Here is a 26898-nt window from a genome sequence, read left to right on the forward strand (position 1 = left end):
GTCCTCTTCCCCATGTTATCTATATGAAAGCACTGGGAGAGGTGATTTGTCAGTTATGGATAATGTGTGACAGCCCCATCAAGTAGACCAGACCAGGAAATCAACTCCATAGGAAGGTTAAAACTACTTTTATTGAAAGTGGCTATATAGTAACAGAACCTTATAAATTTAATTGTGTTGTACATCCTCCCCTTCTTATACTCCTGTGAATTAGGGAGATTTCTGTCTGAGCGTCTTCCATGTATTTTCTGTCTGTTGTGGACTTACGACACGTTTCACCTCTCATCACTTCAATAACGGATCTTGCATATCTCTGTCAAAGTCATCTTCCTTACTGTCTACAACATGTCACCAATATACTGTACGTCATAGTTAGGTGGTAATGTACCAGCTGTACATCACCACTTAGGGCCAAGCTGGAGATGCTGTGGATGTCTTGAACTGGTGTCTACAGATGTGTTAGGGAATAGATTGGGAGATATAAGCTCAGGGGTTAAACCCTAGCTACAGTAGGCATATGTTTGTAAAAATCAGTATTATCTAATAACATCAGCCTCAATAGTTGCTCTCAATGGGGCTGCAGTTTCCTGAAAGAGCTGGTCTGTGATTTGGGAATCCTCCAGGACACACAACTCCTGCTGGAACCAGTACATTAGTTATAGCCAAACCTGGACTGAGATGCCCTTGCAACTGACCACCACATAAAAGGTGCTCTGTGTGGAGATGCCTTTGAAGATAATTCAGAAGTTGCAACTAGTGCAAATTGTGATGCTCAGACTGCACTGACTACAGGTAGGCTTCTGGATCCCCATTCAAAATGCTGCTTATGTATGAAGCCTTATTTGGCATGGCACTGGGATACATCAAGGATCACCTTCCCAAGTATGATTCTGCCTGTGTAGTTCAATCATCTAGAGAGGGCTTGCTAAAGATCCCATACCAAGGAGAATTCAAAGGAACCAGGACCAGGAGGCATGTCTTTTCAATAGTAGCCTCGCACCGTATGGAACAGATTGTCCTTGGAAATGTGATTTAGACTCTACTAAACCAGAGAGCTGTTTTGGCTGATTCTGACTGCAAAATCATCAAATAGCACAGATGAACAGATTTAGTCCTTGGCCATATAATCCATCTAGACTACAGATGTCAAACATGTGGTCTGTGAGCCATTACCTGAAGTCTCAGAGCTATTACATGCAGCTTTAAGTCATTTTCTGCAACCTGTAATAATACTTAGGAAAGGGTAAGTTCTGTGGGGCATGCATCTCTCAACTTTCAGGGACAGTCCACAAGAAGGCAGTACTGTTTCCTGCCCATTTTAGTGGGTGAACAACTCAGAGCAGAGCAAAGTAGATTGATGGAGACAAGGAGAGAGTGGAAGGAGAAATGCCAGAACAAAAAAAGCTTACACTCACATACACAGCAGTAGAGTGACCACACAGCTTGCACAGCTCCTCATCATAGTATTACCACACTTAGGGTCAGGGCTGGGGCTGCTCTTCCCTACTTGCCTGCTTGCCCTGCTGTCTGCAGCATGGAGATGTAGTTTCTTCTCACCCTAAAGCAGTGATGGCAAACCTATGACATGCGTCAAAGGTGACACGCCACGATGTTTTGGGTGATATGCCAGCGTCCACCAACACCCGACAACAGCTATTCTCCCTGAGTTACCAAAGAAACCAACTGAACAAAAGACAGTGCAATTCCCCCCACCCACCTATCTCCTCCCCCATCTCTGCCCTTTTTGCCACCCAAAATTAGACTGTATTTTTTTAAAATAAATGAAGATGGAAAGAATTGTTTCTCTTTTGTTTGGGGTGGGGGGGGGGTGACACGCCAGCAGAGTCAAGTTAGGCATTTTTTGAATTTTTGACATGCCAAGCCCAAAAGGTTCGCCATCACTGCTCTAAAGCCATAACAAGGCTGAGATGGTGGAGCTGATGAGGGAAGCAGGCAAGTGCGAAAGAGCAGTCCAGCAGCTGTGGCTGTGATGACCTTTCTCCCTTGCCCTCCCAGGATGTCTCCGGCAGAGGGGAGGCTCCACATAGGGGGTTCTGCAGAATCCACAAGCCTAGGGCAGGGTGAAGGCCTTGGGGTCAGTCTGGTAGAAGTGGGGTGGAAGATACATTTGCCTTGAGTTTCAGTGCTACTTCCTTACTGTTGGGTTTCTGGGATTTTTCCTACAGAGTCAATGGCTTCACTGCTCCTAGAGACTTTTGTATGAACATACCAAGGTTTTGGTGTTGTGGCCCTCATGATGACTGCATCTGATCCCCAATCTAGATTTATATCAAACTTTGGAGAAAATCTTTTAGGTGACCTACATCTCACTGACACTTTGTGGAAACCATTATATTTATATGCAGCAAAGATACAGCAAGGAATAAGGTCTTTTTTTTTTTTACCTGATTTGATCTTCTGCACTGGTGACTGCCTCATTGTATTGATCCAAAGTCAGCTTGTAGATTTCAGAATTCTGAAAATGATCAGAAATAGCATTCAGCATAAAGGAAAAAAAAAATCTTAAACTGCCCAATCTCAGAGAACAAGCCTTAAAATGCTAAGGAGAATTGGACTGTCATATAGGCAATCAGTATACATTAAGGCAACCACCTCCCAGCATTTCCAGTGATTGCTTGTGATAGCTGGGGCTGTTTGAAGTTGTAGCCCAAACCAATCTGGAAGGTACCAGGTGGAAGAAATCTGCAAAAGCATCAGAGATATAAAATCTTGGAGAAATTAAGATTCCCTAATGATTTTCATTATAGCCAACACAGCCATACTTTTTATACTGAGGACAAGAAGCAAATTAGCAATCTACCCCTTAACAAAATAAACCCACTCAATACTTGGGCAATGAGAAGAATGATTTAGGGCTGTACAAATTCTTCATTCCTGGGAAAAATGCAAAACTAAGTGGCTGAGCATGTACTCACACACATTTAACAGTCAAGAACAGATTCTCTTTTCTTCTCTTTTTTAATAAAGCTTTATTAAGTTTTTCAACAAATACATAAAACTACAAGAAATGAAACAAAGTATACTACAAGAGAAAAAAGGAACTAAAAAGCGTGAAAATACAAAAAAAGACTACTACACAATACGTATATACTAACTTCCAACTTCCTACAACAAAGATATAAATAAGTCAATATCAGTCTCCTACTCTAGTTCAAACTGGAATGAGCATGACTTCTATAAAACATTTCCATTCTCAATATAACATTTCCTCTAAATCACAATTTTTGAAATGGATATATATGTAAAAAAATTTATAACGTAAAAAAAAAATTCCCCCTTAATAGACAGATAAACAAACATTATTCTTCCTCATTGCAATTTTACTAAGCAAAACATTTATATAGTTAAACATATTATCCTTCTTCATTACAATTTTACTCCTAACCAAAGCATTTATAAACATTATATCTCCACCATTACATATTTAAACAATAACCTTATTAATACCTTTTTACCCAAGGTAAATTCATTATCCCAAAAGCAAAAACATCTGTCTAAACCTTTAAGAGACCATCCTAATAAACACAATTAAACAGTTAACCCATTTCAAAGTAAACTAAGGCATTTATAAATCTCTGTTACACACAAGGCTTTCTCCTTGCAATCCTCAACTTGCCCTGTAAAGTCCAACTCATCTTCAAGGACCTTCCATCCCTTTGAGGCTTAAATCTTGTCTTTGATCTCGATATTCCAAGAATGCAGCCATTTCCATTCCTTTTACACCCAAAGCTTTTCCTTCTTCAAAATTAACATTTCAGAGGTGAATCTTCTTCCCTTCACTTTTTGCCTTAGGGATGTTACTCTTCATTTTTTTCTTTGAGACCAGGACCTTACTTCCCAAATAACTTTCTAAGAGATGGTTCAAAGCATAAGTAACCTGGAGGTACAGCTCCTTAAAAATACCTTTAAAATCCTCCATATTCCTCCACAGAACGTTATTGCGCCCTCTAGTGCCTCAGGGTATTAGACAAAAGGCTGTCTTTCAGAAAGAAAGTGTTAATCAGCGGGGGTGGAAGAATAAAGGTAAACAAACCCGTTTCTCATGGGAAAGCAGATAGATAAAAGTTCAGCTCCGCAAGTTCAATGAAATGGGTAATGCTTTTGTAATCCTTCAGACTTTGAAAAAAGTAACAGTAAACAAGCAAAAGTCTTTAAATCCAATACAATTTTTTTAAAAAAAGAAAATATATAGAAAAAAAGCTAAATTAACAAATTAATAACTTCCAAAAGTGATGAAAACCACCAAGAGATTCTGCATTTCTTTGTTGCAATGAACCTCTCCTTAATAATAATTAAAAAAAGAAAAAAGTGGTGTTTTAGAAATGGGATAGGCAGCTTTTGAGTCCATTTAAGGCTTCAATACAGCTTAGGAAATGATGGCAATCCATGCCTCCCAGCTGCTAGCTTACCAGTCAATCGTGAAGTGCTGTTTTGCAGTCTTCTGGCTGCTTCCAGCCACCTGGAGGACAAATGGGGTAATTCCTGGGGTTCTCCTTAATCCAGAGAATACGTCTGGGCTCTAGGACATCCTGCCCGAGCCCAAAGAAGTCCGTATTGCCGGGTCAACCACAGAGCTTGCAGAGACATGTCTCAAGTTGCCAATCCCCCACTGGAAGTCGGGAACAGATTTTGAAGCAGCCACACAACCCTGAAAAAAGACCTGTCTGCTTTAATGTCTCAAAAAGAGGTGATTTGCATGAGTCTGTTGTTCAACACATCTTTTTTTTAAATAAGGGTTTCATTAAGTTTAAAGCAAAGATAAAAGCTACAAAAAAAAAAAGAAAAAACTAAAAAAGTGTAGAAACACAAGAAGAATTTTTCAAAATTATAAAAAGAGGTGACTTCCGACTTTTAACAGCAAGGATATACAACGATTTTCCATAATCAATCCCTTACTCTGTATTAAACCAAAATCACATTATTTCAATAAATCATTCCATTGGCACATTATAAAAATCACGAAATACAGTTGCTCCCTCCCCTTGTATTAAAAGAAAATATATATATATATAAACCTCCTAATCAACTTCCCCTGCAAAGGTAACATTTATTTCCTTCCTACTACTATTCTATACATTCCTGTCTACTATAATAAAGATCAAACTAAAAAACGTATATAAGTTGTCTGCCGTTATACTTGATAATACAACAATTTTAATAATCTAAATCATATTAAACCCAAAACCAGACATTTATTATTTTTTTCTTATACCTTAATAATCATAATCCAAATTGTTAAAGATAAATGAAATCAGCCAAACCCTAAAAGCAATCCAGATATTCTTCAACCCTTATCCCACTTCAAAATAAACCAGAGCATTTACATGTCCCCACAAAGCCCATGGAGCTTTCTTCTTAAAAAAATCAAACAGCCCAACAGCCCCCCTCAAAAACTCCAACTTCTCTTCAGGAGACCTCCCATTCATAATAACCCCTTCTTTTCCATGGTGTTCCATCAGAAGCTCAATTTCACTTATGGCTTGCAACTCAATCTCTCTCTTTAATTTCTTCAACTCGACTATCTGATCTTCATCCAGCATTTCAACAGAAGTCAAAGAGGCGTTTCTGTTGCTGTTAAATTCCTCAATTTCATCCACGACATCCCCAACCAGATGACACGTTTTAGACCTCATATTTTCCACAATGTCCTGAATGCCTTACATAAAAACTTGGTAGAAATCAAAAAGAATCTGTTTAAAATCTTGGTGAAAGTCAGAGAAAGTCTTTTTAAACTCCTCCATGTCTCAAGCAGCAGATTATGGTGCCCCCTAGGAGCTTTACCAGCGAAAGTCAAAGTTATGAAAGAATTCCGGAATGTATTTACACAAGAGAAAGTGAGATATGCAGACAGTTCCCCAGGGAAAGTAGAAACAGAAAACTTAAAGTGCAAAACAGCTGATTCAACATGTAGGAGAATGCTAATATCTTCAAATTCAGTAAAAAAATAATAACAGGGAGACAATTATTCACTCTCAATCCTCTTTAATATTTGGATCAAAAACAAAGTCCAAAACTTAAAAAGACTTTTTTTTAAAAAATTAATCCCCAAAATAATGATAAGCACCAAGAAAACTCGTTTCTCCTTGCTGTAGAAAGCCTCTCTTAGGGTATGCGTACTTAAAAGAAATATAAATTGGGTGATTTAGAAATGGGGTGGCTGGTCTTAGTGTCCCTTTAAGGCTACAGCGCAGCTTGGAAAATGGTGATGTCCCAGCCTCCCGGCTGCTCTTACCAGTTGAGCATGTTTGCAATTTTCTCACTAGAAGCAGCTGTCTGGAGGACAGATGGGGTGATTCCAGGTCTTTTCCTTTTTCTGGAAAAATACTCCTGGGCTTCAGAAAAAACTGCCTGAGCCCAAAAAAACTGCCGCGTTGTCAGTTCTGCCCACTGAGCCTGCAGGCACAGCTGTTCTGTCCACCATGTCCCCACCAGAAGTCGTGAAACACATCTTTTGAAGGATTGAACTGTCCTGCCTTCCTCAGGCCTGTGCTTCACATTTGGGAGACTAGCAGTAGGGTAGGTGCAATACAACTAGTCATTTATAGTTAATGTCAAAGAGCACAATCAGTAAATCAAAAGCAGTAACAATAGCAATTCTTGCAAGCGATTCTTTAATAATATACTGCATTTTATTCCAATTAATTTGCAGTAGCAGCAACTTTACAAGCATGGTAAAGTCAAATTTGAAGCCTCATGAGAAATTCTATTTAAATCAGAAGAAAACAGCACTTTTCCAGCCTTTCTATAAAGTAGTAAGATAACAAAGATCATACAAGGTATTCCAGCCACTGGCTGATAAAGCAACTGATGGTTAAGCCGAAAGTGAATCAGGAATGAGGAGAATGACACTTAAATATATGTTACTGATTGCTTTATGCCTCCATGATCCCTATTGTTAAATGGGCTAAAAATGGCCACTTTTGGACATTTCCACTGAGGAACATGCATGCATGCAAACATACATATCCTATATAACAAAAAGAAATGAAATGGAGAGAAATCTTTGCAACTTGCTGCTTAGCTCTGACAAGATAAAATAGGTAAACACAAACCTAAATAATCATTCAAAGGAAAAAAGAATGAAAGAAGAATACACAGACAAGAAACGCAATGCTGTTCCTCCTCTCAATTCTCTACCCATTTCAGATAATATGATCATTATCTCAAATTACAGTTTCCCTTCTTCAAACTCTCTTCACTGTTACTGAGCAAAGTTTCCTTCTTCAGTTTACACTTACTCTCTTTCCACAATGCTTGGAAAAACAGAAGTTGAATGCAAAATGTTTATTTTTTATGTCTACCTACAGGCCCTTATCAGAAAATTTTGCATTTTTTGTGCATTTTTCTATTATTCTTTTTACAGAATTTATCAACAAACAGGCTCATGATACTCCTTTCATACTTGCTACATGTAAATGTTATTGTTAGATGTATCTTTATATATTCTAGAAAGAAATCACAGCAGGTAATTGTTTTCATAGATTTTACTAAAAAAAAAAATCTCTCAGGAGTTGGCAAATCGCAGATGAGCCCTCACCTCAAAATGGATTTTGGCAGCAAGCTGTTGAGGGACTTAATCTGCTTTTTGTTGCATAATGGCAACTTTTATATTGCTTTGGAGACTTCATACACACACATAGGCATACACTCATGTCAACAATGTGTAGTTCACAGATTTTAATGGCACCCTTTTTTCACTGTCCTGCAACTCCCTGCTGTCTCTTCCTTGCCTCTGAAAAGCCCAAAGACCTATACTCCATTAATTAAAACTGTCATTAAAAATTAAATATTGTGAATAAGTAGGTGTGAGCATTATCTCCACGGGTTTCGCATGTCACATTGTTTCTCCAATTACTTCCCAAGCAATTTTCATATTTCATAGCATCTGATTTCTCACAGGACCTAGATATGCATGATCAAAAATAAGACAAAAAGAAGGAAGAGCAGGCAAAAGCTGAAAGTACCAAAATGAAACATTTTCCAGGAAAATAGAAGGAGTCTGTCTCATCAGATACTATTAGCTAGCAATGGCCTGTGATAAAACAGTAGCAGGAATGGAATTAAAAAACAAATATGTTGTACATGAAGTTTAGCACGAAGCTAGGATTTAACGCACCTAAAAAAGACCAAAACACAAAAAAAACTCACACCTCATAAGAAAGATAAAAAGGAGAAATGGAGCTAGCAGTCAAGAATGTTCCCAAGCAAGTATGTTATTTAAAATAGTTGCAGAAGAAACTTTGACAATAGAAAAGAGAATAAATCAGCACGGTACTCTAGAAATAAGGATGTCAAAAGTGCAGAAAAGTCTACCACTCCATATTTAACCATCACATTTCTCAGTCATCTTTCCACCAGGTGCCTTTCATTGGCATCTAACAATTAATAACCCTGAAAAACCAAATGCAACAGAAATAATGAAAAATCAGTAAAGGTGGCAATTCAAACATTAGAATTTTCTAATAGGCTAGATTGTTACTGCTTTAAAAAACTCTAAGCATCATATAATTTCATAAATTGTGAGCTTCAGTGCCCAGATTCCTTGTCTGACTGATTGTCTTCCACCTTCCCCTAGTTGTGCCATAACCTTTTAGCTGAACTGATGCTAGCAACAGCAGCTCTCTACTTCCAATAAGGGAGAGAGAGAGAAAAAAAAAGGCAAGGCACTGAGATGTATGAGATACTCAGAACAGCCTGGGTAGGAAAAATGGCATGAGTAACTGAGAGGGGAAAGAAAGGGGTGGAAAATAGAAATAAGTAAGAAGATGGGAGGAAAGGGGACAGAGGAGTATTGAAGGCAAATATTATTGTTGCAAATTGTAAAGATAATAAACAATAACAAGAATCTGAAAATAGAGAAGAAAGCTGTTACAGAGGCAGCAGGAAGGACAGAGCGGAAAACCTGACAGTTGAAGGGGATAAGTTACAAACTAAGAATGAAAGGAGGTGGATGTTAAAAAATGACAAAATTTGGATAAGAGTATTTGGGAAGTCATGTAGTAGGTAGGTAAGAAAATACAAGAAAAATGGTCTCCACATTGAGTCTTTGGATCAGTAAGTTCTGCCTGAAATGGAACAGCTCACTTATGGTACCTCCAGGGCCAATATTTGTACTCATCTTCAGGAAAGCTGAAGGAAATTACTACACAAGGAAATTACTGTGGCAAAGAATTTAGCACTTCCAAAGAGGTTATATACTAATAGAAAAGTATAACAGTAATTGCCAGTTGATAATAGTCAAACCCCATCTTCATTTGCTGCTGTTTTGTTACTGACTCCTGTTCTTTCATTCTTTACTTAGTGGGCTGCAATCATTTCCCTCCTCCAGTCGAACAAAAATATTTATGTCTTGCATCCAATGCCATGCCAAGTACTTTCATTTTCTCTCCTCTCCTCCAATCTCCAAAAAATCAGAAAGTGTCCTCCAACTCCTAGGTAAGATTTGGAATCCACAGCACAAAGGGAGAATCTGTTTTTCCAGCATCTAGATGCTTCTGCAGCTTCTTTCAGAAAACCATTCCACCGTTATAAGAGAATATTGTTTTGACTCAGAGAAAGAGGAGGGGTAAGCCAAACTGTTAAAGAAAAGACATCAGAGTTTGGGAAAAGGAGAAAGTACGAAAAAGCAACTCAAAGCAATTCCACTTTGTGTTAGGTATAAGTTGAAGTAGAGGTGAGGTCTGATAAGCTTTCAAGATTGTGTTATAATATTCTAATTGCATTAAAATACATTTCCAGACTACTAGCAACTCCTGTTTCCTAACCTTCCCTACCTTGACAGTCTTACACATCCTGTTCTGAGGATCTACACCTCTCTAGATAACATATGGAACAGATAGAGATATTCCAATGGGAGCACAGGATGGAATATTTGAGTAATTTTCCCAATTTCTTCATAGTGCATTTTAGATAGTTCCTTGCAGTGTAAATAATTTGCCTCCTTATCTACCTGTTACAGCCCTTCAGATGATTTATTGTCAGAGGATAATTATGATCCACAGAACCTTCTCAAACTAGGTCAGAATGAGAAGTTACTACAGTCCCCCAATTCCAATTCACACATGGATTTCCAGCCACCAAGCCATTGGAAAAAAAAGTCACCACTTAATTAAGATTAGTAGACAGAAAGGCAAAGGAGGAAAGCTCTACAGGTGAAGACACCCTCTCCTGATTAAGACTAATCAGCACTTCCTACATAAAGTAGTATCTTAGAAACAGAGAAATGTTAAACCAATATCTGCATCAATCATGTTTTATAATGTTCATGCCTTAATCCCTAATCAGGCTTTGACTTCTAAATGATTTGACCCAATGCTGCCGTTGGGCTATTCTTTTTTGTTGAATCCTCTTGATTTGGACTACGACTTGCCTTTCGGTGCTCACTGCGAATGAACTACACACTATCAAATTAGGATTTCATTTGGATCACAGTAACTTGTGGACTTTTTGAGTCAGCCAAAGACAGGATCCATTTAAACCTTCTTTCCCAAATAGCAAGTCAAAAACTACTGGTAATGACACATCCTTTCTGCACCCTTTCCAAAATGCCTTTATGATCAGTGGCTTCTAAGGAACTGTACTGAGTCACAGTAGCTAAATGATTCCTGACCAAAGGAGAAGCTGAAATCATGGAACAGAATAGACTTTTATGAAAATGTCCTCAGGTGAAGTTCTGAAGCACAGAGTCAGTTCAGTGAACCTGTAGCCCTCAAATAGGACACTTGTTCTCCACAATATACTAGTAACTCCAAGTATCAGCTTTGAAAAGGAGACCTGCAGAGGATTGTAATCACGTTATAGATTCTGAGCTCTCTTTATTCTGTCTAACCCAACAGAATGTTGGAAAAAAATTATGTAAGGAGGTTCAAGGTTCTCTGTCCATTAGCAGGGTAACCTTCTCAAAACAGAACAGAGTAGGATCAATTTGTCATGTAGCAGGAGAGACTGGAAAAAGCAAGAGTGAGTTTGAAAACGGGCTGGGCTGAAAAAAAGCCCAATGTATCCCTATAGGAGAAGCAGTTGGGCCACAGCTCAGAATGCTGAGGACTGCTCCATTCTAAGCCCCCTTCCCCCCACCCCGGTTATGTGACCAGAGCAGAGCATATGTAGCCTGCCTATACTTCCTGTTGCACGCTTAACACACAGACACATGACAGAGTGCAGAAACACACAGAGAGGCAACACATATGAACCCACCCTGGTTAGACCATCACAGAATACACATATACACAGGCAACATATATGCATAAACCCCAATTAGTTCCTGAGGTGAAAGTGTGCCCATGCACACACATACACATAAAGGAAATATTATGTCATTACACAAAAGAAAATACAGACTCATTCTATGGCTATTGCTGGTAAAGAGGTCAGAAAGAATTTCAGAAGCTGTTCTCTGAGACTGTGGTCACGTGATTGTGATTCGGGTGCTTGGCAATTATGATGGTCGTAGCATCCCATGGTCACATGATCGCCATTTGTGACCTTCACTGCCAGCTTCCAACAAGCAAAGTCAATGGGGAAGCTGGCAGGAGGTTGCAAATGGCGATCACATGATGTTGTGCCTAATGACAGTGCAGGATTCACCTAATGACTGCAACTGGAACTGCCATAACTACTGTTATAAGTTGGCACACTCATATGACGTCACGCTTTGTGATCATGTTGCTTAGCAACAGAGTTTTGGTCCCAATTACTGTTGTTAACCAAGGACTACCTGTACTAGTATATTAAATGGGCATACATTTATGTTTAGTATATAATTGTTAACATTTATAAATATGTTTTCAATTCTGGACATCATCAGGTCAAATATCATTAGATTATTGCACAAGACAGAAGACTGTATAAACAAAATGTACTCTGCAAAGTGACAATGTACTGCTTTCACCAATTGATAGACGAGCTTATTATATTCTTCCAGTAAGACGTTAGGAATAAAATTTCCATCTGGGAAAGTGTCCTGATCAGACTGTGAGGCAGCCAAACAGATTTAATACCAAAAATACTCTTTATTAATAACTATTTACAATAAATAAGTCCTTAGGATCAAGAAGTACACTGGTTTGATCAAGACCAACTGGGCAGTAACAAGGAAACCGGTAAAGTTGCAGGGAGAGACAGTAGCAAAATGGCAGAACAGGACTCTCTGACAGAAGCTGGAAGGCTGAGAGAAGCTAGGGCACGTGGTGCTACTGGAACTGGGATTGGATAACCACGAACTGGAACACCACTCAAACTAGGCTGGCACCGGAAGGCTGGGCAAGGCTGAACAGAGCCCCCTGGATAAGTCTTAGTTCTAACGACAGGACTGGACTGGACATGACGACTCAGGCTGGACTAGATACTCAGAACTGGATACTCGGAACAAGGCTGAGAACTTGAAGCAAGGCTGGACTCGATTGGAGGCACTGGGCTGGGCTGGATACTCTGGACTAGAGACTTGAAGCAAGGCTGAGAACCTGAAGCAAGGCTGGATTCAGCTGGAGGCACTGGCTGGGCTGGACTAGAGACTGGAAGCAAGGCTGAGGGCTCGGAGCAAGGCTGGACTCGGCTGAAGATTCCTGGTGAGGCTGGAAGCTAGGCACAAGTCAAGACTGGACTGGAAGTTCTAGACTAGGCAAGAGACTCGAGGCATGGCAGGACAAGGTTGCAAGCCTGGTTCACAACAGGATAGGTGTGAAATTCTGGAACAATGTCATGCAACCGAGGCGCAGCTAGACTGGGCTGGAGACCCAAGGCGAGGCTGGAGATCGAAGACGCAACAAAGCTGTATTGGAGACTTTGGACTAGACTGGGAGCTAGAAGTGTGGCAAGAAGTCTGGGAGCTAGAAGTCTGAACTGAAGATTCGAGGCAAGGCAGCAGACTAGAAGCACAATGAGACTGGACTGGAGACTCTGGACACAGCTGGAAACTTGAAGCAAGACTGGAAGTGTGCCTGGAATGCGCACAAGGTAAACACAGAGGACCGAAGCTGGACGCGAGACTGAGGTTGCTGGGTCCAGCAAAGAGAAGATCCTTGGTGAGAGTAGAAGCAGGATTCGAGTCCTCTCCAATGGAAAACGCTGGCACTGATTCCTCTCCAGTAACACTGTTTCCAACACAGGTAAGGACTCTTCTGCGGGAGCTGTGAGCTCGAAGGATCGGTTGTCTCCGGCAGCTTGCTCTTTGCGCGTCTGCCTTTTATGCTGATCCTTTGCATGCCTATTCCCTTCTGCAGCCAATCGTGCTGCCTTCTCCTTCACATACTTTTCTGCCCATCGTTGCTGCACACTGATTGGAGGATTCAAATCCTCCTCCAAAGACTGGCCAATCAGTATCTGTGACTCTTCCCGCACTGCTGACTCATCTCTGGGTTTCACTATCCCGGTTTCAGCCTGGTAAGTTTCTATTTCCTCCTCTGACTCAGAAAGAATTTCGTTTTCTGAGTCAGAGGCTGGCTGGAATGTCACCGAAAGAAAATGTTTAATATCAGGCTTATTATTAAGTATCCCTAATAATAAGTAGCTAGAGTTTTCCCATAAGGTGGAAAATTGAAAGTAGGCCTGCCTCATACTGAGCATTCTTGAAATGCTGAAATGCCGTGGAGAATTCCAATGAAGGCTGTGTTTCTTCCTCAAGGAAGCCATGACTTGTACCTTAATCAGGCCCTCCTGGGATGCAAACCTCTTACTTGGAGGATTAGGCAGTGGCAAAACCACAATCTCTCAAGCTTCCCAGAAGTCTGAGACTGCAAAATCAGGTATGGGCCTTTTTAGACTCCAGTCAGAAACTCTTGGGAAAGGGAGGGCAGGAGGGTAACAACCAATTCTGATCTTAACACCTACCTTGTACATAAGAAACCTTTGCTGGTTGTGAATAGATTATGACTAGACTTTCCCTGCTGTCAATCTAACTCCCTCAAGATAGAATTAGCTTGCCCTGGCCCCCCTCCACAGAACTAAGTGCACAAATTATGCAGGAAGTGGTTTTTTTTAGTAAGATCTGAAACAATTTTAATTACAGTGTTCAAATTATTGGATAATTTTTGTCTGTATCCATGATTTACCACTGACTCTCACCAATATTAGGCAAATCAAAGCACCCTATACTTCAAGGTTAATCATTCACTCACAAAGAAATGATGTCCAGAATGCTTCAGTATATCATAAAGGCTCTTTCATTTTGTGTTTATAAAACATACAATTCTTCCAGTGGCTGAAGAAAACCCAAATCAGTAATCAATTATTTTTATGAAAGTTGGCTTTCTGGGGTAACAATGGAAAAGGCAATTTAGCAAAGGTGGAATGGGAGGGGGAAATCTAACCAAATATTAATATCACAGTAGAAATGTATCTCTTCAGCTAGGGACTGATTAAGTGGCTCAAAATCTCCTTAGATTCAAAGAAGAAAGAACTGTCAATGTTCTATCATGTATTTTGACATGCTGGTGAATAGTATCTTGTCTGTCGTCATGGCAAAGACACCAAGAGGATTAATGGCTGGATAAACGGTAGCGATCCCTGTGAGGAAGCAGAACAGGCAAGCAGAGGACAACAGCTGCAGGATTCCATGTACTGTCTGCCTAGCCAACACCGAACAGAATCTCTCCTCCCTTGTTAGACAGATTATCTTGCCTTCCGAATCAGGCCCCACATCCATCTAAAAGGAATTTGCACCTCTCAGTGCAAGCAGACCACACTGTTTTGTATGAGGTAGCAAAACAGAAGGGAAAAGGCAGCAAAAGCAAGAATAATTAAGCATTGACCACCTCTGCTGCTAATCTCCATTGTGAAGCTTTTCAGGCCGTCTGGAGCAAAACAGGGCTATTTAAAGTGGAAATTAAGACCCCTTACAACCTTGTGCAGCTGTCGCTTTCTTTCACTTTTATGCTGAAACTAGTGGCATAATTGTAGCAGTAATTTGGAAAGCACAAATATCATTCACAGAAAAGCAACACTGGGACAAAGCTCCTGCAGCAGCAAATACAGGGTGCAGCTGCCATTTTCTCCTCAGAAGTGCCTTCTGTAGGGAACGTTTTTGTCAAAATTCCAGAAGACTAACCAAGCTTATCTATTTAATTTGAGATAGTACATGCCTCTTATAATGTTAAACAAAAGAGTGTTTGTGCATGTGTGTGTGTGTGTGTGTTGAAATAGATCAGCATCTAAAACCTCCTTGGTTGTTTTAAATTAATCAGTAAAGATGTGTGAGATGGCTATACTTTAAAACAACTAGAACCATTCAAGTAGGTGGCATACTAATAACTGTAATATATAAATCATTTTCAGAATAAAGACACTTTGGTTCACATTCATTAATAATTTAGGGTAGCAAGGACTTGTCTTGAGTATCCTGAACAAAAGGGAATATGCAACTACTTAGAATACTTCATGTTTTGATTGTAATGTAAATATCCCAAATTTATAAAGTATCTCAAGGCACCTATCAGCATCCAGTGTAACGTAAAAAAAAAAAAAAGAATCCCTTCTCATCCCTCTGGGTGATATGTGTCTTCCTCAACCTCAGGTCCTCTACCAGAGGCCTGGGAGTCTGAGGGTTCTGCACAGTATCTTAGCTGTTCCTGGCACTGCATTCTTCTGGACAGAGAGCTCTGATGTTGTTCCTGGGATCTGTTGCAGCCACTCTCTCAGCTTGAGGGTTACAGCCTGAGTGCACCTATCCTACCACCCCTGGGACCACTTTGGCTTTCACTTTCCATATCCTCTCTAGTTCCTCCTTCAGGCCCTGGTATTTCTCCAGCTTCTCATACTCCTTCTCCTTGATGTTGCTGTCATTTGGCCCCGCCACGTCTATCACCACTGCTGTCTTCCGGTCCTTCTCTAATACCATGATCTCTGGTTGATTGGCCAGAACCTGCCTGTCTGTCTGAATCTGGAAGGCCCACAGGATCTTAGCCCTGTTATTCTTCAAGATCTTATGTGGAATCTCCCATCTGGACTTGGGAGGGTCTAGCCCATACACTGTGCAGATGTTCCTCTACACAATGCCAACTACTTGGTTGTGCCATTCAGTGTATGCTGTTCCTGCCTGCATCTTACACCCTGCTGCTATGTGTTGGACTGTCTCTGAGGCCTCTCTGCACAGTATGTACCTCGGGTCCTGTCTAGTGTGGCAGACCCCTGCTTCTATGGATCTGATGCTTACTGCCTATCCTTGTATCACCTGCTGTGATCATTGCCTCAGTGCTGTCTTTTAGTCCAGCCCTTTCCAGCCACTGGTAGGATTTCCCAAGGTCAGCCATCTCAGCTGTCGATGGTACATCCCGTGCTGGGTCTTGTCTTGCCGTGGCACTTCCTCTGCTTGATCTTCCTCCTAAGTCTGCTGTGCCTCAGGCAGCTCATCTTTGGGTGCCATCTTACCAATGTATTCCTGGATGCTCTGGGTTTCATCCAGGTCAGTGGCTGTGACACTCACCAGACCCCACCCTCCCTCTTTCCAGCTCATGTACAGTTTCTGGGTGTTAGACTTGGGGTGGAGACTTCCAGGTCTTCACATTGGCAGCCTCCATGTCTTCCTTTGGCCAGCTCACTATACTGGCAGGGTATGTGATGACTGGCAGGGCATACGTGTTAATGGCATGGATCGCATTCTTCCCATTGAGCTGGCTCTTCAGGACCTGTCTTATCCTTTGGTGGTACTTGGATGTTGCTGTCTTCCTTGCCTCCTCATCGTGGTTCCCATTTGACTAGGGGATACCAAAGTACTTGTAGCTGGTCAGTATGTCTGCTTTGTGGCCCACTGGTAGTTCCACCCCATCAGTCTCAACTACTTTCCCTCTCTTTACTACCATCTGGCCACACTTCTCTAGTCCAAATGACATCCCAATGTCCTCACTGTCAATCCATGTCAGGTAGATCAGCAAGTTGATGTCTCATTTACTCTTAGCATATAGCTTGATGTCATCCATGTAAAGGAGGTAGCTGATGGTAGTTCCACTCTTGAACTTGTATCTATATCCAGTCCTTGTGATTATATGGCTGAAGGGGTTCAAGCCTATGCAGAACTGCAGTGGGGACAATGCATCACCTTGGTATATGTCACAATTGATGGGCACTTGTGCAAGCTGTCTTGAGTTGACTTCCAGTGTTGTCTTCCACAGTCCCATTGAGTTCTTGAGGAAGGTCCTGAGTGTCCTGTTGACTCTGTATAGTGCCAGGCATTCACAGTTCCATGTATGTGGCATTGAGTCATAGGCTTTCCTATAGTCAATCCAAGCTGTCCTCAGATTTATCTGTCTAGACCTTGAGACTCGGGCGACTGCTCTATCTATGAGCAACTGATTTTTGACCCTCTGGTGTTGTTCCCAATGGCCTTCTGAGCTGTGCTCATGTACTGGCCTATATGGTCCTGCAGCTTGGCAGCTATGATGCCCGATAGGACTTTCCATGTTGTGGGGAGGCAGGTAATTGGCTGGTAGTTGGATGGTGGTGTTCCCTGGTGCAAAAATCATGGGTCTTTCATGATCAGCATTGTCCTTCCGTGCATTAGCCACTCTGGGTGGGAGCCTGCTGCTAACAGCTGGTTCACCTGTGCTGCTAGGTGCTCATGCACTGCTGTTAGTTTCTTTAGCCAGTAGATGTGGATCATGTCCAGGCCAGGTGCTGTCCAGCTCTTCATGTTCTTGACCCACTGTTGGATGTCTGCTACTGTGATGGTGACTGGTTCCTGCTCTGGGAGATTTCTGTGGTCTGCTCTCAGGTCCTGCAGCCACTTTGCACCGGAGTTATGTGTCTTCTCTTTCTCCCATATGTTCTTCCAGTACTGTTCAGTTTCTGCTGTTGGTGGATCTGCTGTTACTGAGTTGTTGCACTGCAGTTGGGAGTACACCTTGGATGATTCTTTGGAAAACTGGGCATTTATTTTCTTGGCCTCTGCTTCTCTACTGTATCTCCTCAGTCTGGTAGCCAGTGCTGTGAGCCTTTGTTTAGCAGTCTCTAGGGCTTCAGATGGAGTCAGACCCTTGTATTTTTTCAGTAGCCAAGTCTTATCCTTAATCTCCACACCCTTCAGTAGTTCCACCAGCTGGCTAACTTCTCTCTGAGTTGCCTTGATCTTAGCCTCCAACCTCATTTTCAGAGGGGGGGGGGTTGTACTGCTTTCTTCTTGATCATGTAGCCAAGCATCTTCAGGATTACAGCATCTGTAGCGTATACCAGTTCATCGGCTTGAGTTATGGTGGTAGTAGGGATTGTTGTGAAGGCTCTACTGGCATCTTCTAGCATACTGATGGTACTTCTCCACTGGGCATTGGTAATCTGTCTCAAGGGTTGACTGTAGCTAGTTTATCCATGATCTTAATTTATTTTTATATTTCAAATTTAGTCACCGCCCATCTCACTCAAAGAGCAACTCTGGGCGAAATGCCTCATATCAGCTGTTGTGCTCTGATATGGAGGGGGTGGCAGAGACGTTCCAGCTTCAGGTATTGGCTGCACCTCCAGTTGTTCTTCCAGGACTTCTTGAGTCTGAGATATAATATGCAGTTGGTCTATCTCAAGTTGTGAAAGCAGCTTCCTCTTCACTATGTTGAAGCGTTGGGTAATTAGCTGTTTCTCAGTCAGTGTGGATGCAAGTCTTCTGTCCATCCATAGTTCCCTCATGCGTTTCATATATCCCCTCTCATTAGGTCTGCTGTTGTAGTAGCATTCCATCAATCCCAGGTTCTCTTGTCTCGTCCATGTCTGGTTTGTTCCAGTAGCCCACTTATCGTCAGATTGTCCTGGTTCCCCAATACCTGGTGCAGTCCTTGTTAATCCAGGTGACGTCCGAGCCAGCATGACTCTCTTACTTCTTATCACTCTCATATCCAAAGTAGGCAGGTAAAGTAGGTGGCCTTTGGCCACAGACCCCTACTGGTAAGGTAGGTACCAGCCAGTATTTGAATCCCAGTCTCTGAATCAAAGGGAGTCAAATATTTCATGAAGTAAAGAATATGACTAGCATTATAGCAGAACTTTTACCAATGTCAACCTGGTAAACGTTTATGTTTATGATGATGTACATATAACATAATTAATATTGGGAACTAAAAGGAAGAAATTAACCCAAGGGCTAGAAGCATGAGTACACAAAGCATACTTCTGATATATAAAACATGTTTTTTTGAGATCTAGTATTACTTTTGCACCAGACCATAAAGGCATGAGAAATTTGTTATATATTCTTCCATTTTGATGTCTAACATACCATCCTGTTCAAACTGCGAGGTGGCCAGACAGAATTATCAACTCTTTATTAAAAACAACTATTTACAACACTGAAGTCCTGCTGTATAAATAAGGCAAAGCAATTTCAATCAAGACCACCCAGGCAATGATGGACGGACAGGCAAGGCTGCAGGATCAGACTGTAGCAGAACAACAAGACAGAATTCAGCTAACTCTGATCGAAGCTGTCAGACTTGGTGAAGCTAGACTACGTGGCAAGGTAGAAGCTGGAGGCAAGGTTCTGTGAACTGGCACACAGATAGGACTGGGCTGACATGTGGAGGCTAGGCACAACTGGACTAGAACCTTTAGGCAAGGCTGAGATCTGAAAACAAGGCTGGACTGGACTGGAGGGTCTAGGCAAGGCTTGAATCTGGGAGCACACCTAGAATGCACCAGAGTGATATAACGAGGCCTAGAGCTAGATGCAAGACTTGCTCTGCAGGAGCGGCAGGGAGAGGCTCAACTGGAGCAACTTGTGCAGCAGGCAGGTCAGCAGTGGCAGAAGACACTGGCGCTGGTTCCACGCTGGCTACAGGCAAGGCATCCGACGCTGGCAATGACCCTTCTGCAATCACTGTGAGCTCGAAAGATTGCTTGTCTCCGGTAGCTTGCTCAACGCACACTTGCCTTTTAATGTGTACCTTTCTGTGCCTTTTCTCTTCTGCAGCCAATCAGGCTGCCTTCTGATTCACGTGCTTCTCTGCTCTCCTGTCTCAAGCGCTGATTGGAGGATTCAAATCCCCCTCCGGAGTTTGTCCAATCCGCATTTGCAAATTCTCCTGCTCTGCTGAACCACTTCCTGGTTCAGCTTCTCCAAGTCCCTCTTGATAAGTTTCGTTTTCCCCTTCTGACTCTGGATAAGTTTCATTTTTGGAGTCAGACGTAGACTCACACATACTTTTACTTAGATTATGGTTTGATCCATTCTGTTGATTTTTATAGATTTGTTTTAATTGCTAATTAAATAATAGATTTCTCATTTGAATAATGATTACTACTCTTTTGTTCTTTGAAGCCCAAGTTGCCTAATGTCCAGGTGGACATTGGTAAAAGTTATGTTATAATGCTAGCCATATTCTTTACTTCATGAAATATTTGATCATGGGCAATTATTTGTCAGCAAATTGAGCTGTCAGGACAAAGCAGTTAATGAAGCAATTGACTAGAAACCCTCCTCTTTGCCAGATTTACAGTTCATTTCTAGCAAGTTAATAGATAAACCTACCTGTTAAAAATGTGGGCAGGGCAGGGCAGGGCAAAAACTGTATTTCTCCTGATGTATTAATGAGATAAATGCTACAAAGTATTCAGTACAAGTGTCATAAAGTAAACACTGCTATCATGTTTTCCCTTAATCTTTGCTTTTTCAGTCTAAACATAGACAACTTTTTCAATTGTTCTGCATAAGTTTCCAAGATGCTCATCTTTCAAGTTGCCTGACCTGCATGTGCTCCAAGAAGGAGGAATCAGGTGTGGTCTGATCAGTGCTAAAAATTTATAAAGAGCAACATCTAGCAAATGATGCAGCAACATGGATATAGAGAAAATACATTAACATTATACACTTTCCATGTATTGATTTTAGTACATATTTTATTTTTACTGAAGTCTGTGAAAAATAAATTGACAAGAAACTAGCTAAAATGACATTGTATGCATGCTATTTTTTTTTTAAAAGGAAGTTTTACTCCCATCCTCCCCAATCTCTAAATTTAGCAGTTAAGAATTCTCTTGGGAGTTGAAAAAAGAAGCACTTCTTAAACTCTAGGTCTAGATGATGATTGTGGGGGGGGGAGAGAAGCTAGATGCTGAATTGGATAGGATGGGGAGGTGCATCCATCCTTGCTCCTCTTGACCTCTTGGTGGCTTTCGATACCATCAATCATGGTATCCTTCTGAATTGGCTCTGGGGATTGGGAATGGCATTAACACAATAACCTGTGTTGTGCAGGTTTTCTTCCTTTCTCATAATGCTCCCCCCTATTTTCCCCACAACTCATTCTTATCTTACTTTATCTTACTTTATCTTATATAATCTGCTTTCTCCATGCCTCCTTATCTAACGTACATTTTATGTCATCACTAATAACTGGTGTGTATGTATGAGGTTTGCATGTTATATTTGCTTCCAGACAACTCTTTTAAACTGAGCAAGTCACTGAATTTAATAGGATTTATTTTCAAGTATCATACTTAAGATTGTGCATTATGCTGTTGGATAAGTAAAATAGTAAATAAGTTTTGTTGTTGTTGTGAAGATGGGTGAGTATAAACAGGTGAGGAAGAATGCATACGGAAATATGAGTTTCATCAACATAAAATCATAACATTTATATGAGATTGAAAACATAATAGATATAGCTTTAACTAGAAATGTGATCATCTTAATTGGAATAGTCATTAATGGAATTATCATAACCATCAATTGTGCTTTGGGAAAGTGCTGCAGATAATTTGCATGTTTAAAATAAAGACAAGATCTTCAGTGTGTTATGTTGGGGTTTGTATATATTTTAGTTTTAATTAATCTCTATTTTAATGTTATTATATTTTTAAATGCCTGTTTTATACAGTATATGTACTGTTTTTATTGATTATTGTACACTGCTCAGGGTCATTTCTCGTGGGATGGGTGGCTATATACATCTGATTAATTAATTAATTAATTAATATTATGGTTAGGGCAGCCACATCTAATTCAGATTATTATTTTGTGGAAAGATAAACAGAATCAAAATTATTTTAAATATATAAATTTACAAATAACTCTTTTCATTATCTGGTAACCAATTCTGCCTATATTTCAAGATATTCCCAGTTTTTCTTCTCCATAATATTGACATTCTAACTAACTTACTCTAACAGGAATGAGACGAAGAGGCTTTTTTGTTGCTGGCACAAAACATAAAATTCCGATTTGGTTAGCCAGTAAGAACACAGAAACTACAGCAGCAAGATCAAAGAGAAATATCTACATCTGCACACGCACACACATAATGCACACACCACAGAGCTATTAAGATGTAACCACACAGTGATTATGCAAATCAGACATCCACAGCTGAAGCACAGGGAATAGCATAACTGAAGAAATCCACAATTATGCATTCAAGCTGAAGCGATTCCATCACAGGGTACTGTTACCGTATTCTTGGTTCAGGACTATCTTCCAAAGTCATGGGTGCTTTTGACCCCTATAGTATGCTCTATAAAGGAAGAAAAATGCAGGGCAAGCTGAAGACAACCTGCTACAGAAACTCTAAGTGTAAATAGCTTTACTGCACTTTGATGGGCGGTAATTAAATTTGAATAATAAATAAATAAAATAAATATTCTAATACGTTTAAACAGGAAATTCACATAGTGTTTCATTTCCAAGGGCATGTTTGGGCCATGAACAGAAGAAGGCAGAAATGTTCGAAATTGCACCAATACAATAATTTAAGCTATTAGTTTATTTGATATTGCTGAGATATTCTATAGTAGAGATCTAGTAATGTTATAAGACTGGGTAAATTAGTACATGAATAAACTGCTAGATTAATAATAAATATATAATTTTAAAAGCAACTAATTAATGAACCTATAATGGTATGGGGGAATGACCTTGGGAGACTGGGCCCAGAGACACTGCTTAGGGAATGGTCATATAAGAGACAGCGTAGTCCACAGCTGGATAGTGAGCAGGGTAAGAGATCCAGAAGAGACCCTCCCTAATTTCTCGGGGTGTAAAGGAGACGGGGAGAATTGTACTTTCAGACTTCAAAATTCTGTTAACATAGCCTTACAATAAAGTAGAATTAGCTCATCTGGTCTTGTCTCCGGTCTGGTCCACCTGGTAAGGCTGACAGAGCCAGAGAACTAATGTGGTGTAGTGTTCAGCTAGGAATCCACCCTCAACCATGGAAGTTAACTGGGTGACTTTGGGCTAGTCACTCTCTCTCAGACTAACCCACTTCACATGGTGCTTGTTGTCATGAAAAATAAGAGAAGGAAACAGTATATTTGCTGTCTTGAGCTTTGAAATAATAGGTGAGATATAAATCTAAGAAATAAATGAACAGATTTACAATAAATCAGTGACTAATTTTATGTAATCTTATAGGAAAATAGGGACGCGGTGGTGCTGTGGGTTAAACCACTGAGCTGCTGAGCTTGCTGATCGGAAGGTCGGCGGTTCGAATCCGCGTGACGGGGTGAGCTCCTGTTGCTAGTTCCAGCTCCTGCCAACCTAGCAGTTCAAAAACATGCAAATGTGAGTAGATTAATAGGTACCACTTCGGCAGGCGGGTAACGGCGTGCCGGCCACATGACCACGGAAGTGTCTACAGACAAAGGCCGGCTCTTCGGCTTTGAAACGGAGATGAGCACCGCCCCCTAGAGTCGGACACGACTGGACTTAATGTCAAGGGAAACCTTTACCCTTTACCTTATAGGAAAATACCATAAATGTGCCCAAATGATATGCATAGTTTTGTCACAGTTTCACATATAATACTATACCTAAAGAATGACTTGAAAAGAAAATTTAAAGAGTTGAAATAGATACATATTTTACTACGTACTTTTTTACACTGACCATTCTTCTAAAGTTAGAAGTTGTCCATGTTCATCAGAAACTTCCTTTCTTTCAAAACCACAAAAAGTCCATCCTTTGAAGTCTGCACTGCTGCTATTTCTTTAGCAAATATATAAACCACCTCAATCTCAAGGACTCTAGGGAGCATATAGGATCAACTAGAACATAGCCACTAAAACATACACTAAATACTGTAAAATCAGAAAGTAACTTGTATAATAATAATAATAATAATAATAAACCTGGGACCAAACAACTGCAAAAATCAAGTCCCAAATGTCTTTTTGGAACAAGCTGTTTTTACAAGCTTCTGAAAGGTGACGAGAGTTGGAGGGGCACAGTTGGGCCCAGAATGTCTTCCCCATTGACTTTCTGGGGAAGCCAGCAGAGAAGATTGCAAATGGCGATCACATGATCACAGAGTGCTTGGCAACTGGTCATAAATGCAAGCCAGTTGCCAAGTGCCCAAAATGTGGTCACATGATTGCGGGGTGGTGGTGCAATGTTTCACAATGGCCAGAAGTGCTTTATGGGTTATAAAGCACCCTTTCCAAGGCTATTGTAATTTTGAACAGTCATTAAGCAACCAGTTGTTAAGTGAGGATTACCTGTAGTTGAATCTCTTCACCTTACTGCTGGTTGTCCTCTTTTTCTCTTTCCTTCCACCTTTCCCAGCATTATAGACTTCTCTAGAGAGTGAGGTCTTTGCATTATGTGTTCAAAATATGATAATTTGAGCCTATCCATTTGTGCCTTGAGTGAGAACTTTGGGATGATTTGTTCTATGATCCATTCTGTAGGTATAGACACACCATAGCATCTGGATATCTTTTCCAAGGCCTTCATTCCAGTACTACCAGTACGTTCAAGGTGGGAAGGAATAGCAAGCAAGATACAAAATGAAACAAGTTCGAGGGAGGTAAAGCTCATACCAGAAAAAAGAATAAAGAGAAATATTCTGAAGCAAGTTAGCTGACAAGCTAACCCTCAGCTAAAAAGGTTACAATGTTTGAAATGGTCCTCTCAATGAAATAAAGTTTTCTGCCAAGAAATCCAGGGCAGGGATAATTATTCCTTAGGTAACAACTGAAAGGATGTAGGTTGGTTAATGAGGAATAGCAGCCATCCTTTTATTGGACACCAAGTAAGTCATCTAGAAGTGCACACAAAGTCCTACTTTAAAAATCATAATGGGTAAGCTTGTCAACGAGAAGAGCAAATATGAGGATGACCTGTGCTAAGGACAAAAGATGAAGGTGTGGAACTGAACTGGGGATATAATATGCCATCAAAATTAACAGTCATAGTTTAAATTGACAGATAAAGATTTAACACTAGTTCAACCCAGTTCAAGGTAAGCAAAATTCTTTACTGGTGGCCAACATTCAATCAGCAAGGAAGAAATTGTTGGTGACCATCCAAGGGACTAGGTTTCCAGGGCTTAGAAGCAAGTCACAAGGCTGTCATTAAACTTGTTCTAATGACTTACTATTCCTGATGGAGTTTGAAATGCTAGAGACTCCTGTTTCTACTTGAGCACTATACTGATGATTAGTTCTGATTGCAGGAGAGTAGGGAGTAACAGCCTATTCTCAAGTAAACCATCCTTCCCAAGACCTCACCATACAACTTAATAAAACTAAAAGATGGACAGCCAGAGCAGTGCTATCTAATTTTTATTAAAACTTTTTAAAAAGGAAGATTAAAAACTAATGCAAACTAATATAAAGTAAAGAAGAGAAAAATAAAGAAAGCAAAGAGAAAGCAAAAAGTGCAAGAAAAGAAAAAAGTTAAAGAAAAATGATTATTGTGGGAGATTGCAAACGTAAATTTTTTATGCAACACTTGAATGAATTGTCAGCTTTTGCATACCAAAGTTGGTGTTTGATGGGAGATTGGAATGGAGTTACTTCACCATTGATTAATAGAATATCTGAAAAGCAAACTAAAATTAAGCAAGGAAAATTACCAAAGTCTTTTTTTGATTTAATGGATAATTTGGCATTAGTGGATTCATAGAGACAGAAAAAAGATCTGTAAATTTCATCAACCATTCCTCCATAATGGATAGTGTTGAATCTTTCCACCTCTGTGCATATAATAATCTTTCCATAGTAATCATATACTGAAAGAATATGATTCTTTCATGAATCTTCCATGGCTCTTTTCTAACTATTTATCATTAGTTCTAAAAGGAAAAGTTCTGGCTTCTACTGAATATTAATCTTTAAAATCTTTTTTATCAAAGTATGTATTTGAATCCAAAATTTCATAGCTTTTTTACATCTCCACCAAGCATGATAAAATGTCCCTTCATGTTGTTCACATTTCCACATACATTTGAAGTGCCTTTATACGTTCTAGAAAATTTTTCTGGCGTCATATACCAATACATCATTTTATAAAATTCTCGAGATCATAACACAATGTAAATTTCAACCCTTTTAACCACATATTTTCCCATTGATCCATCTGTATATTATAACTGAAATTCTTAGCCCACTTTATCATATATTCTTTAACCTGTTCTTCCTCCGTTACAAATTTCAATAAATTCATAGGTAAAGGTAAAGGTTTCCCTTGACGTAAAGTCCAGTCGTGTCCGACTCTAGGGGGCGGTGCTCATCTCCGTTTCAAAGCCTTGGAGCCGGCGTTGTCCATAGGACACTTCCGGGTCATGTGGCCAGCATGACTCACGGAATGCCGTTACCTTCCCGCCGAAGCGGTACCAATTAATCTACTCACATTTGCATGTTTTCGAACTGCTTGGTGTGCAGAAGCTGGGACGAGCAACGGGAGCTCACCCCGCCGCGCGGTTTCGAACCGCCGACCTTCCGATCGACAGCTCAGCGGTTTAACCCGCAGCGCCACCGCGTCCCTCAATAAATTCATACATTTTAGCAATTATATGTTCATCATCAGTGCACAACTGTACTTCAAATAATGAGTCTTACTTTGCTCTATGCCATAAGACTTTTATCCATTTTGAATCTTTCTGATAACTGTAAATGTGAAAACCACTGACAGCTATATCCTTCTGCTATTAATTGCTGTCTTGATTTAATTTTAAATTTCCCTTGATGGTT

General features: G+C 40.4%; 1 protein-coding gene across 3 annotated transcripts in view; it reads right to left on the bottom strand.

Moving 5' to 3' along the window:
* The window catches only part of CHCHD6 (coiled-coil-helix-coiled-coil-helix domain containing 6), a 251274-nt gene that overhangs the window by 98396 nt on the left and 125980 nt on the right, over positions 1–26898 (bottom strand). For all 3 annotated transcript variants that reach the window (XM_063291701.1, XM_063291699.1, XM_063291700.1), the window contains exon 6: positions 2406–2476. In XM_063291701.1, coding sequence (XP_063147771.1) covers positions 2406–2476 — 71 coding nt within the window. The remainder of the gene's footprint in view (positions 1–2405; positions 2477–26898) is intronic.

The sequence above is a fragment of the Candoia aspera genome, chromosome 2 (assembly GCF_035149785.1).
Source record: "Candoia aspera isolate rCanAsp1 chromosome 2, rCanAsp1.hap2, whole genome shotgun sequence".
In the NCBI taxonomy this organism is placed as follows: domain Eukaryota; kingdom Metazoa; phylum Chordata; class Lepidosauria; order Squamata; family Boidae; genus Candoia; species Candoia aspera.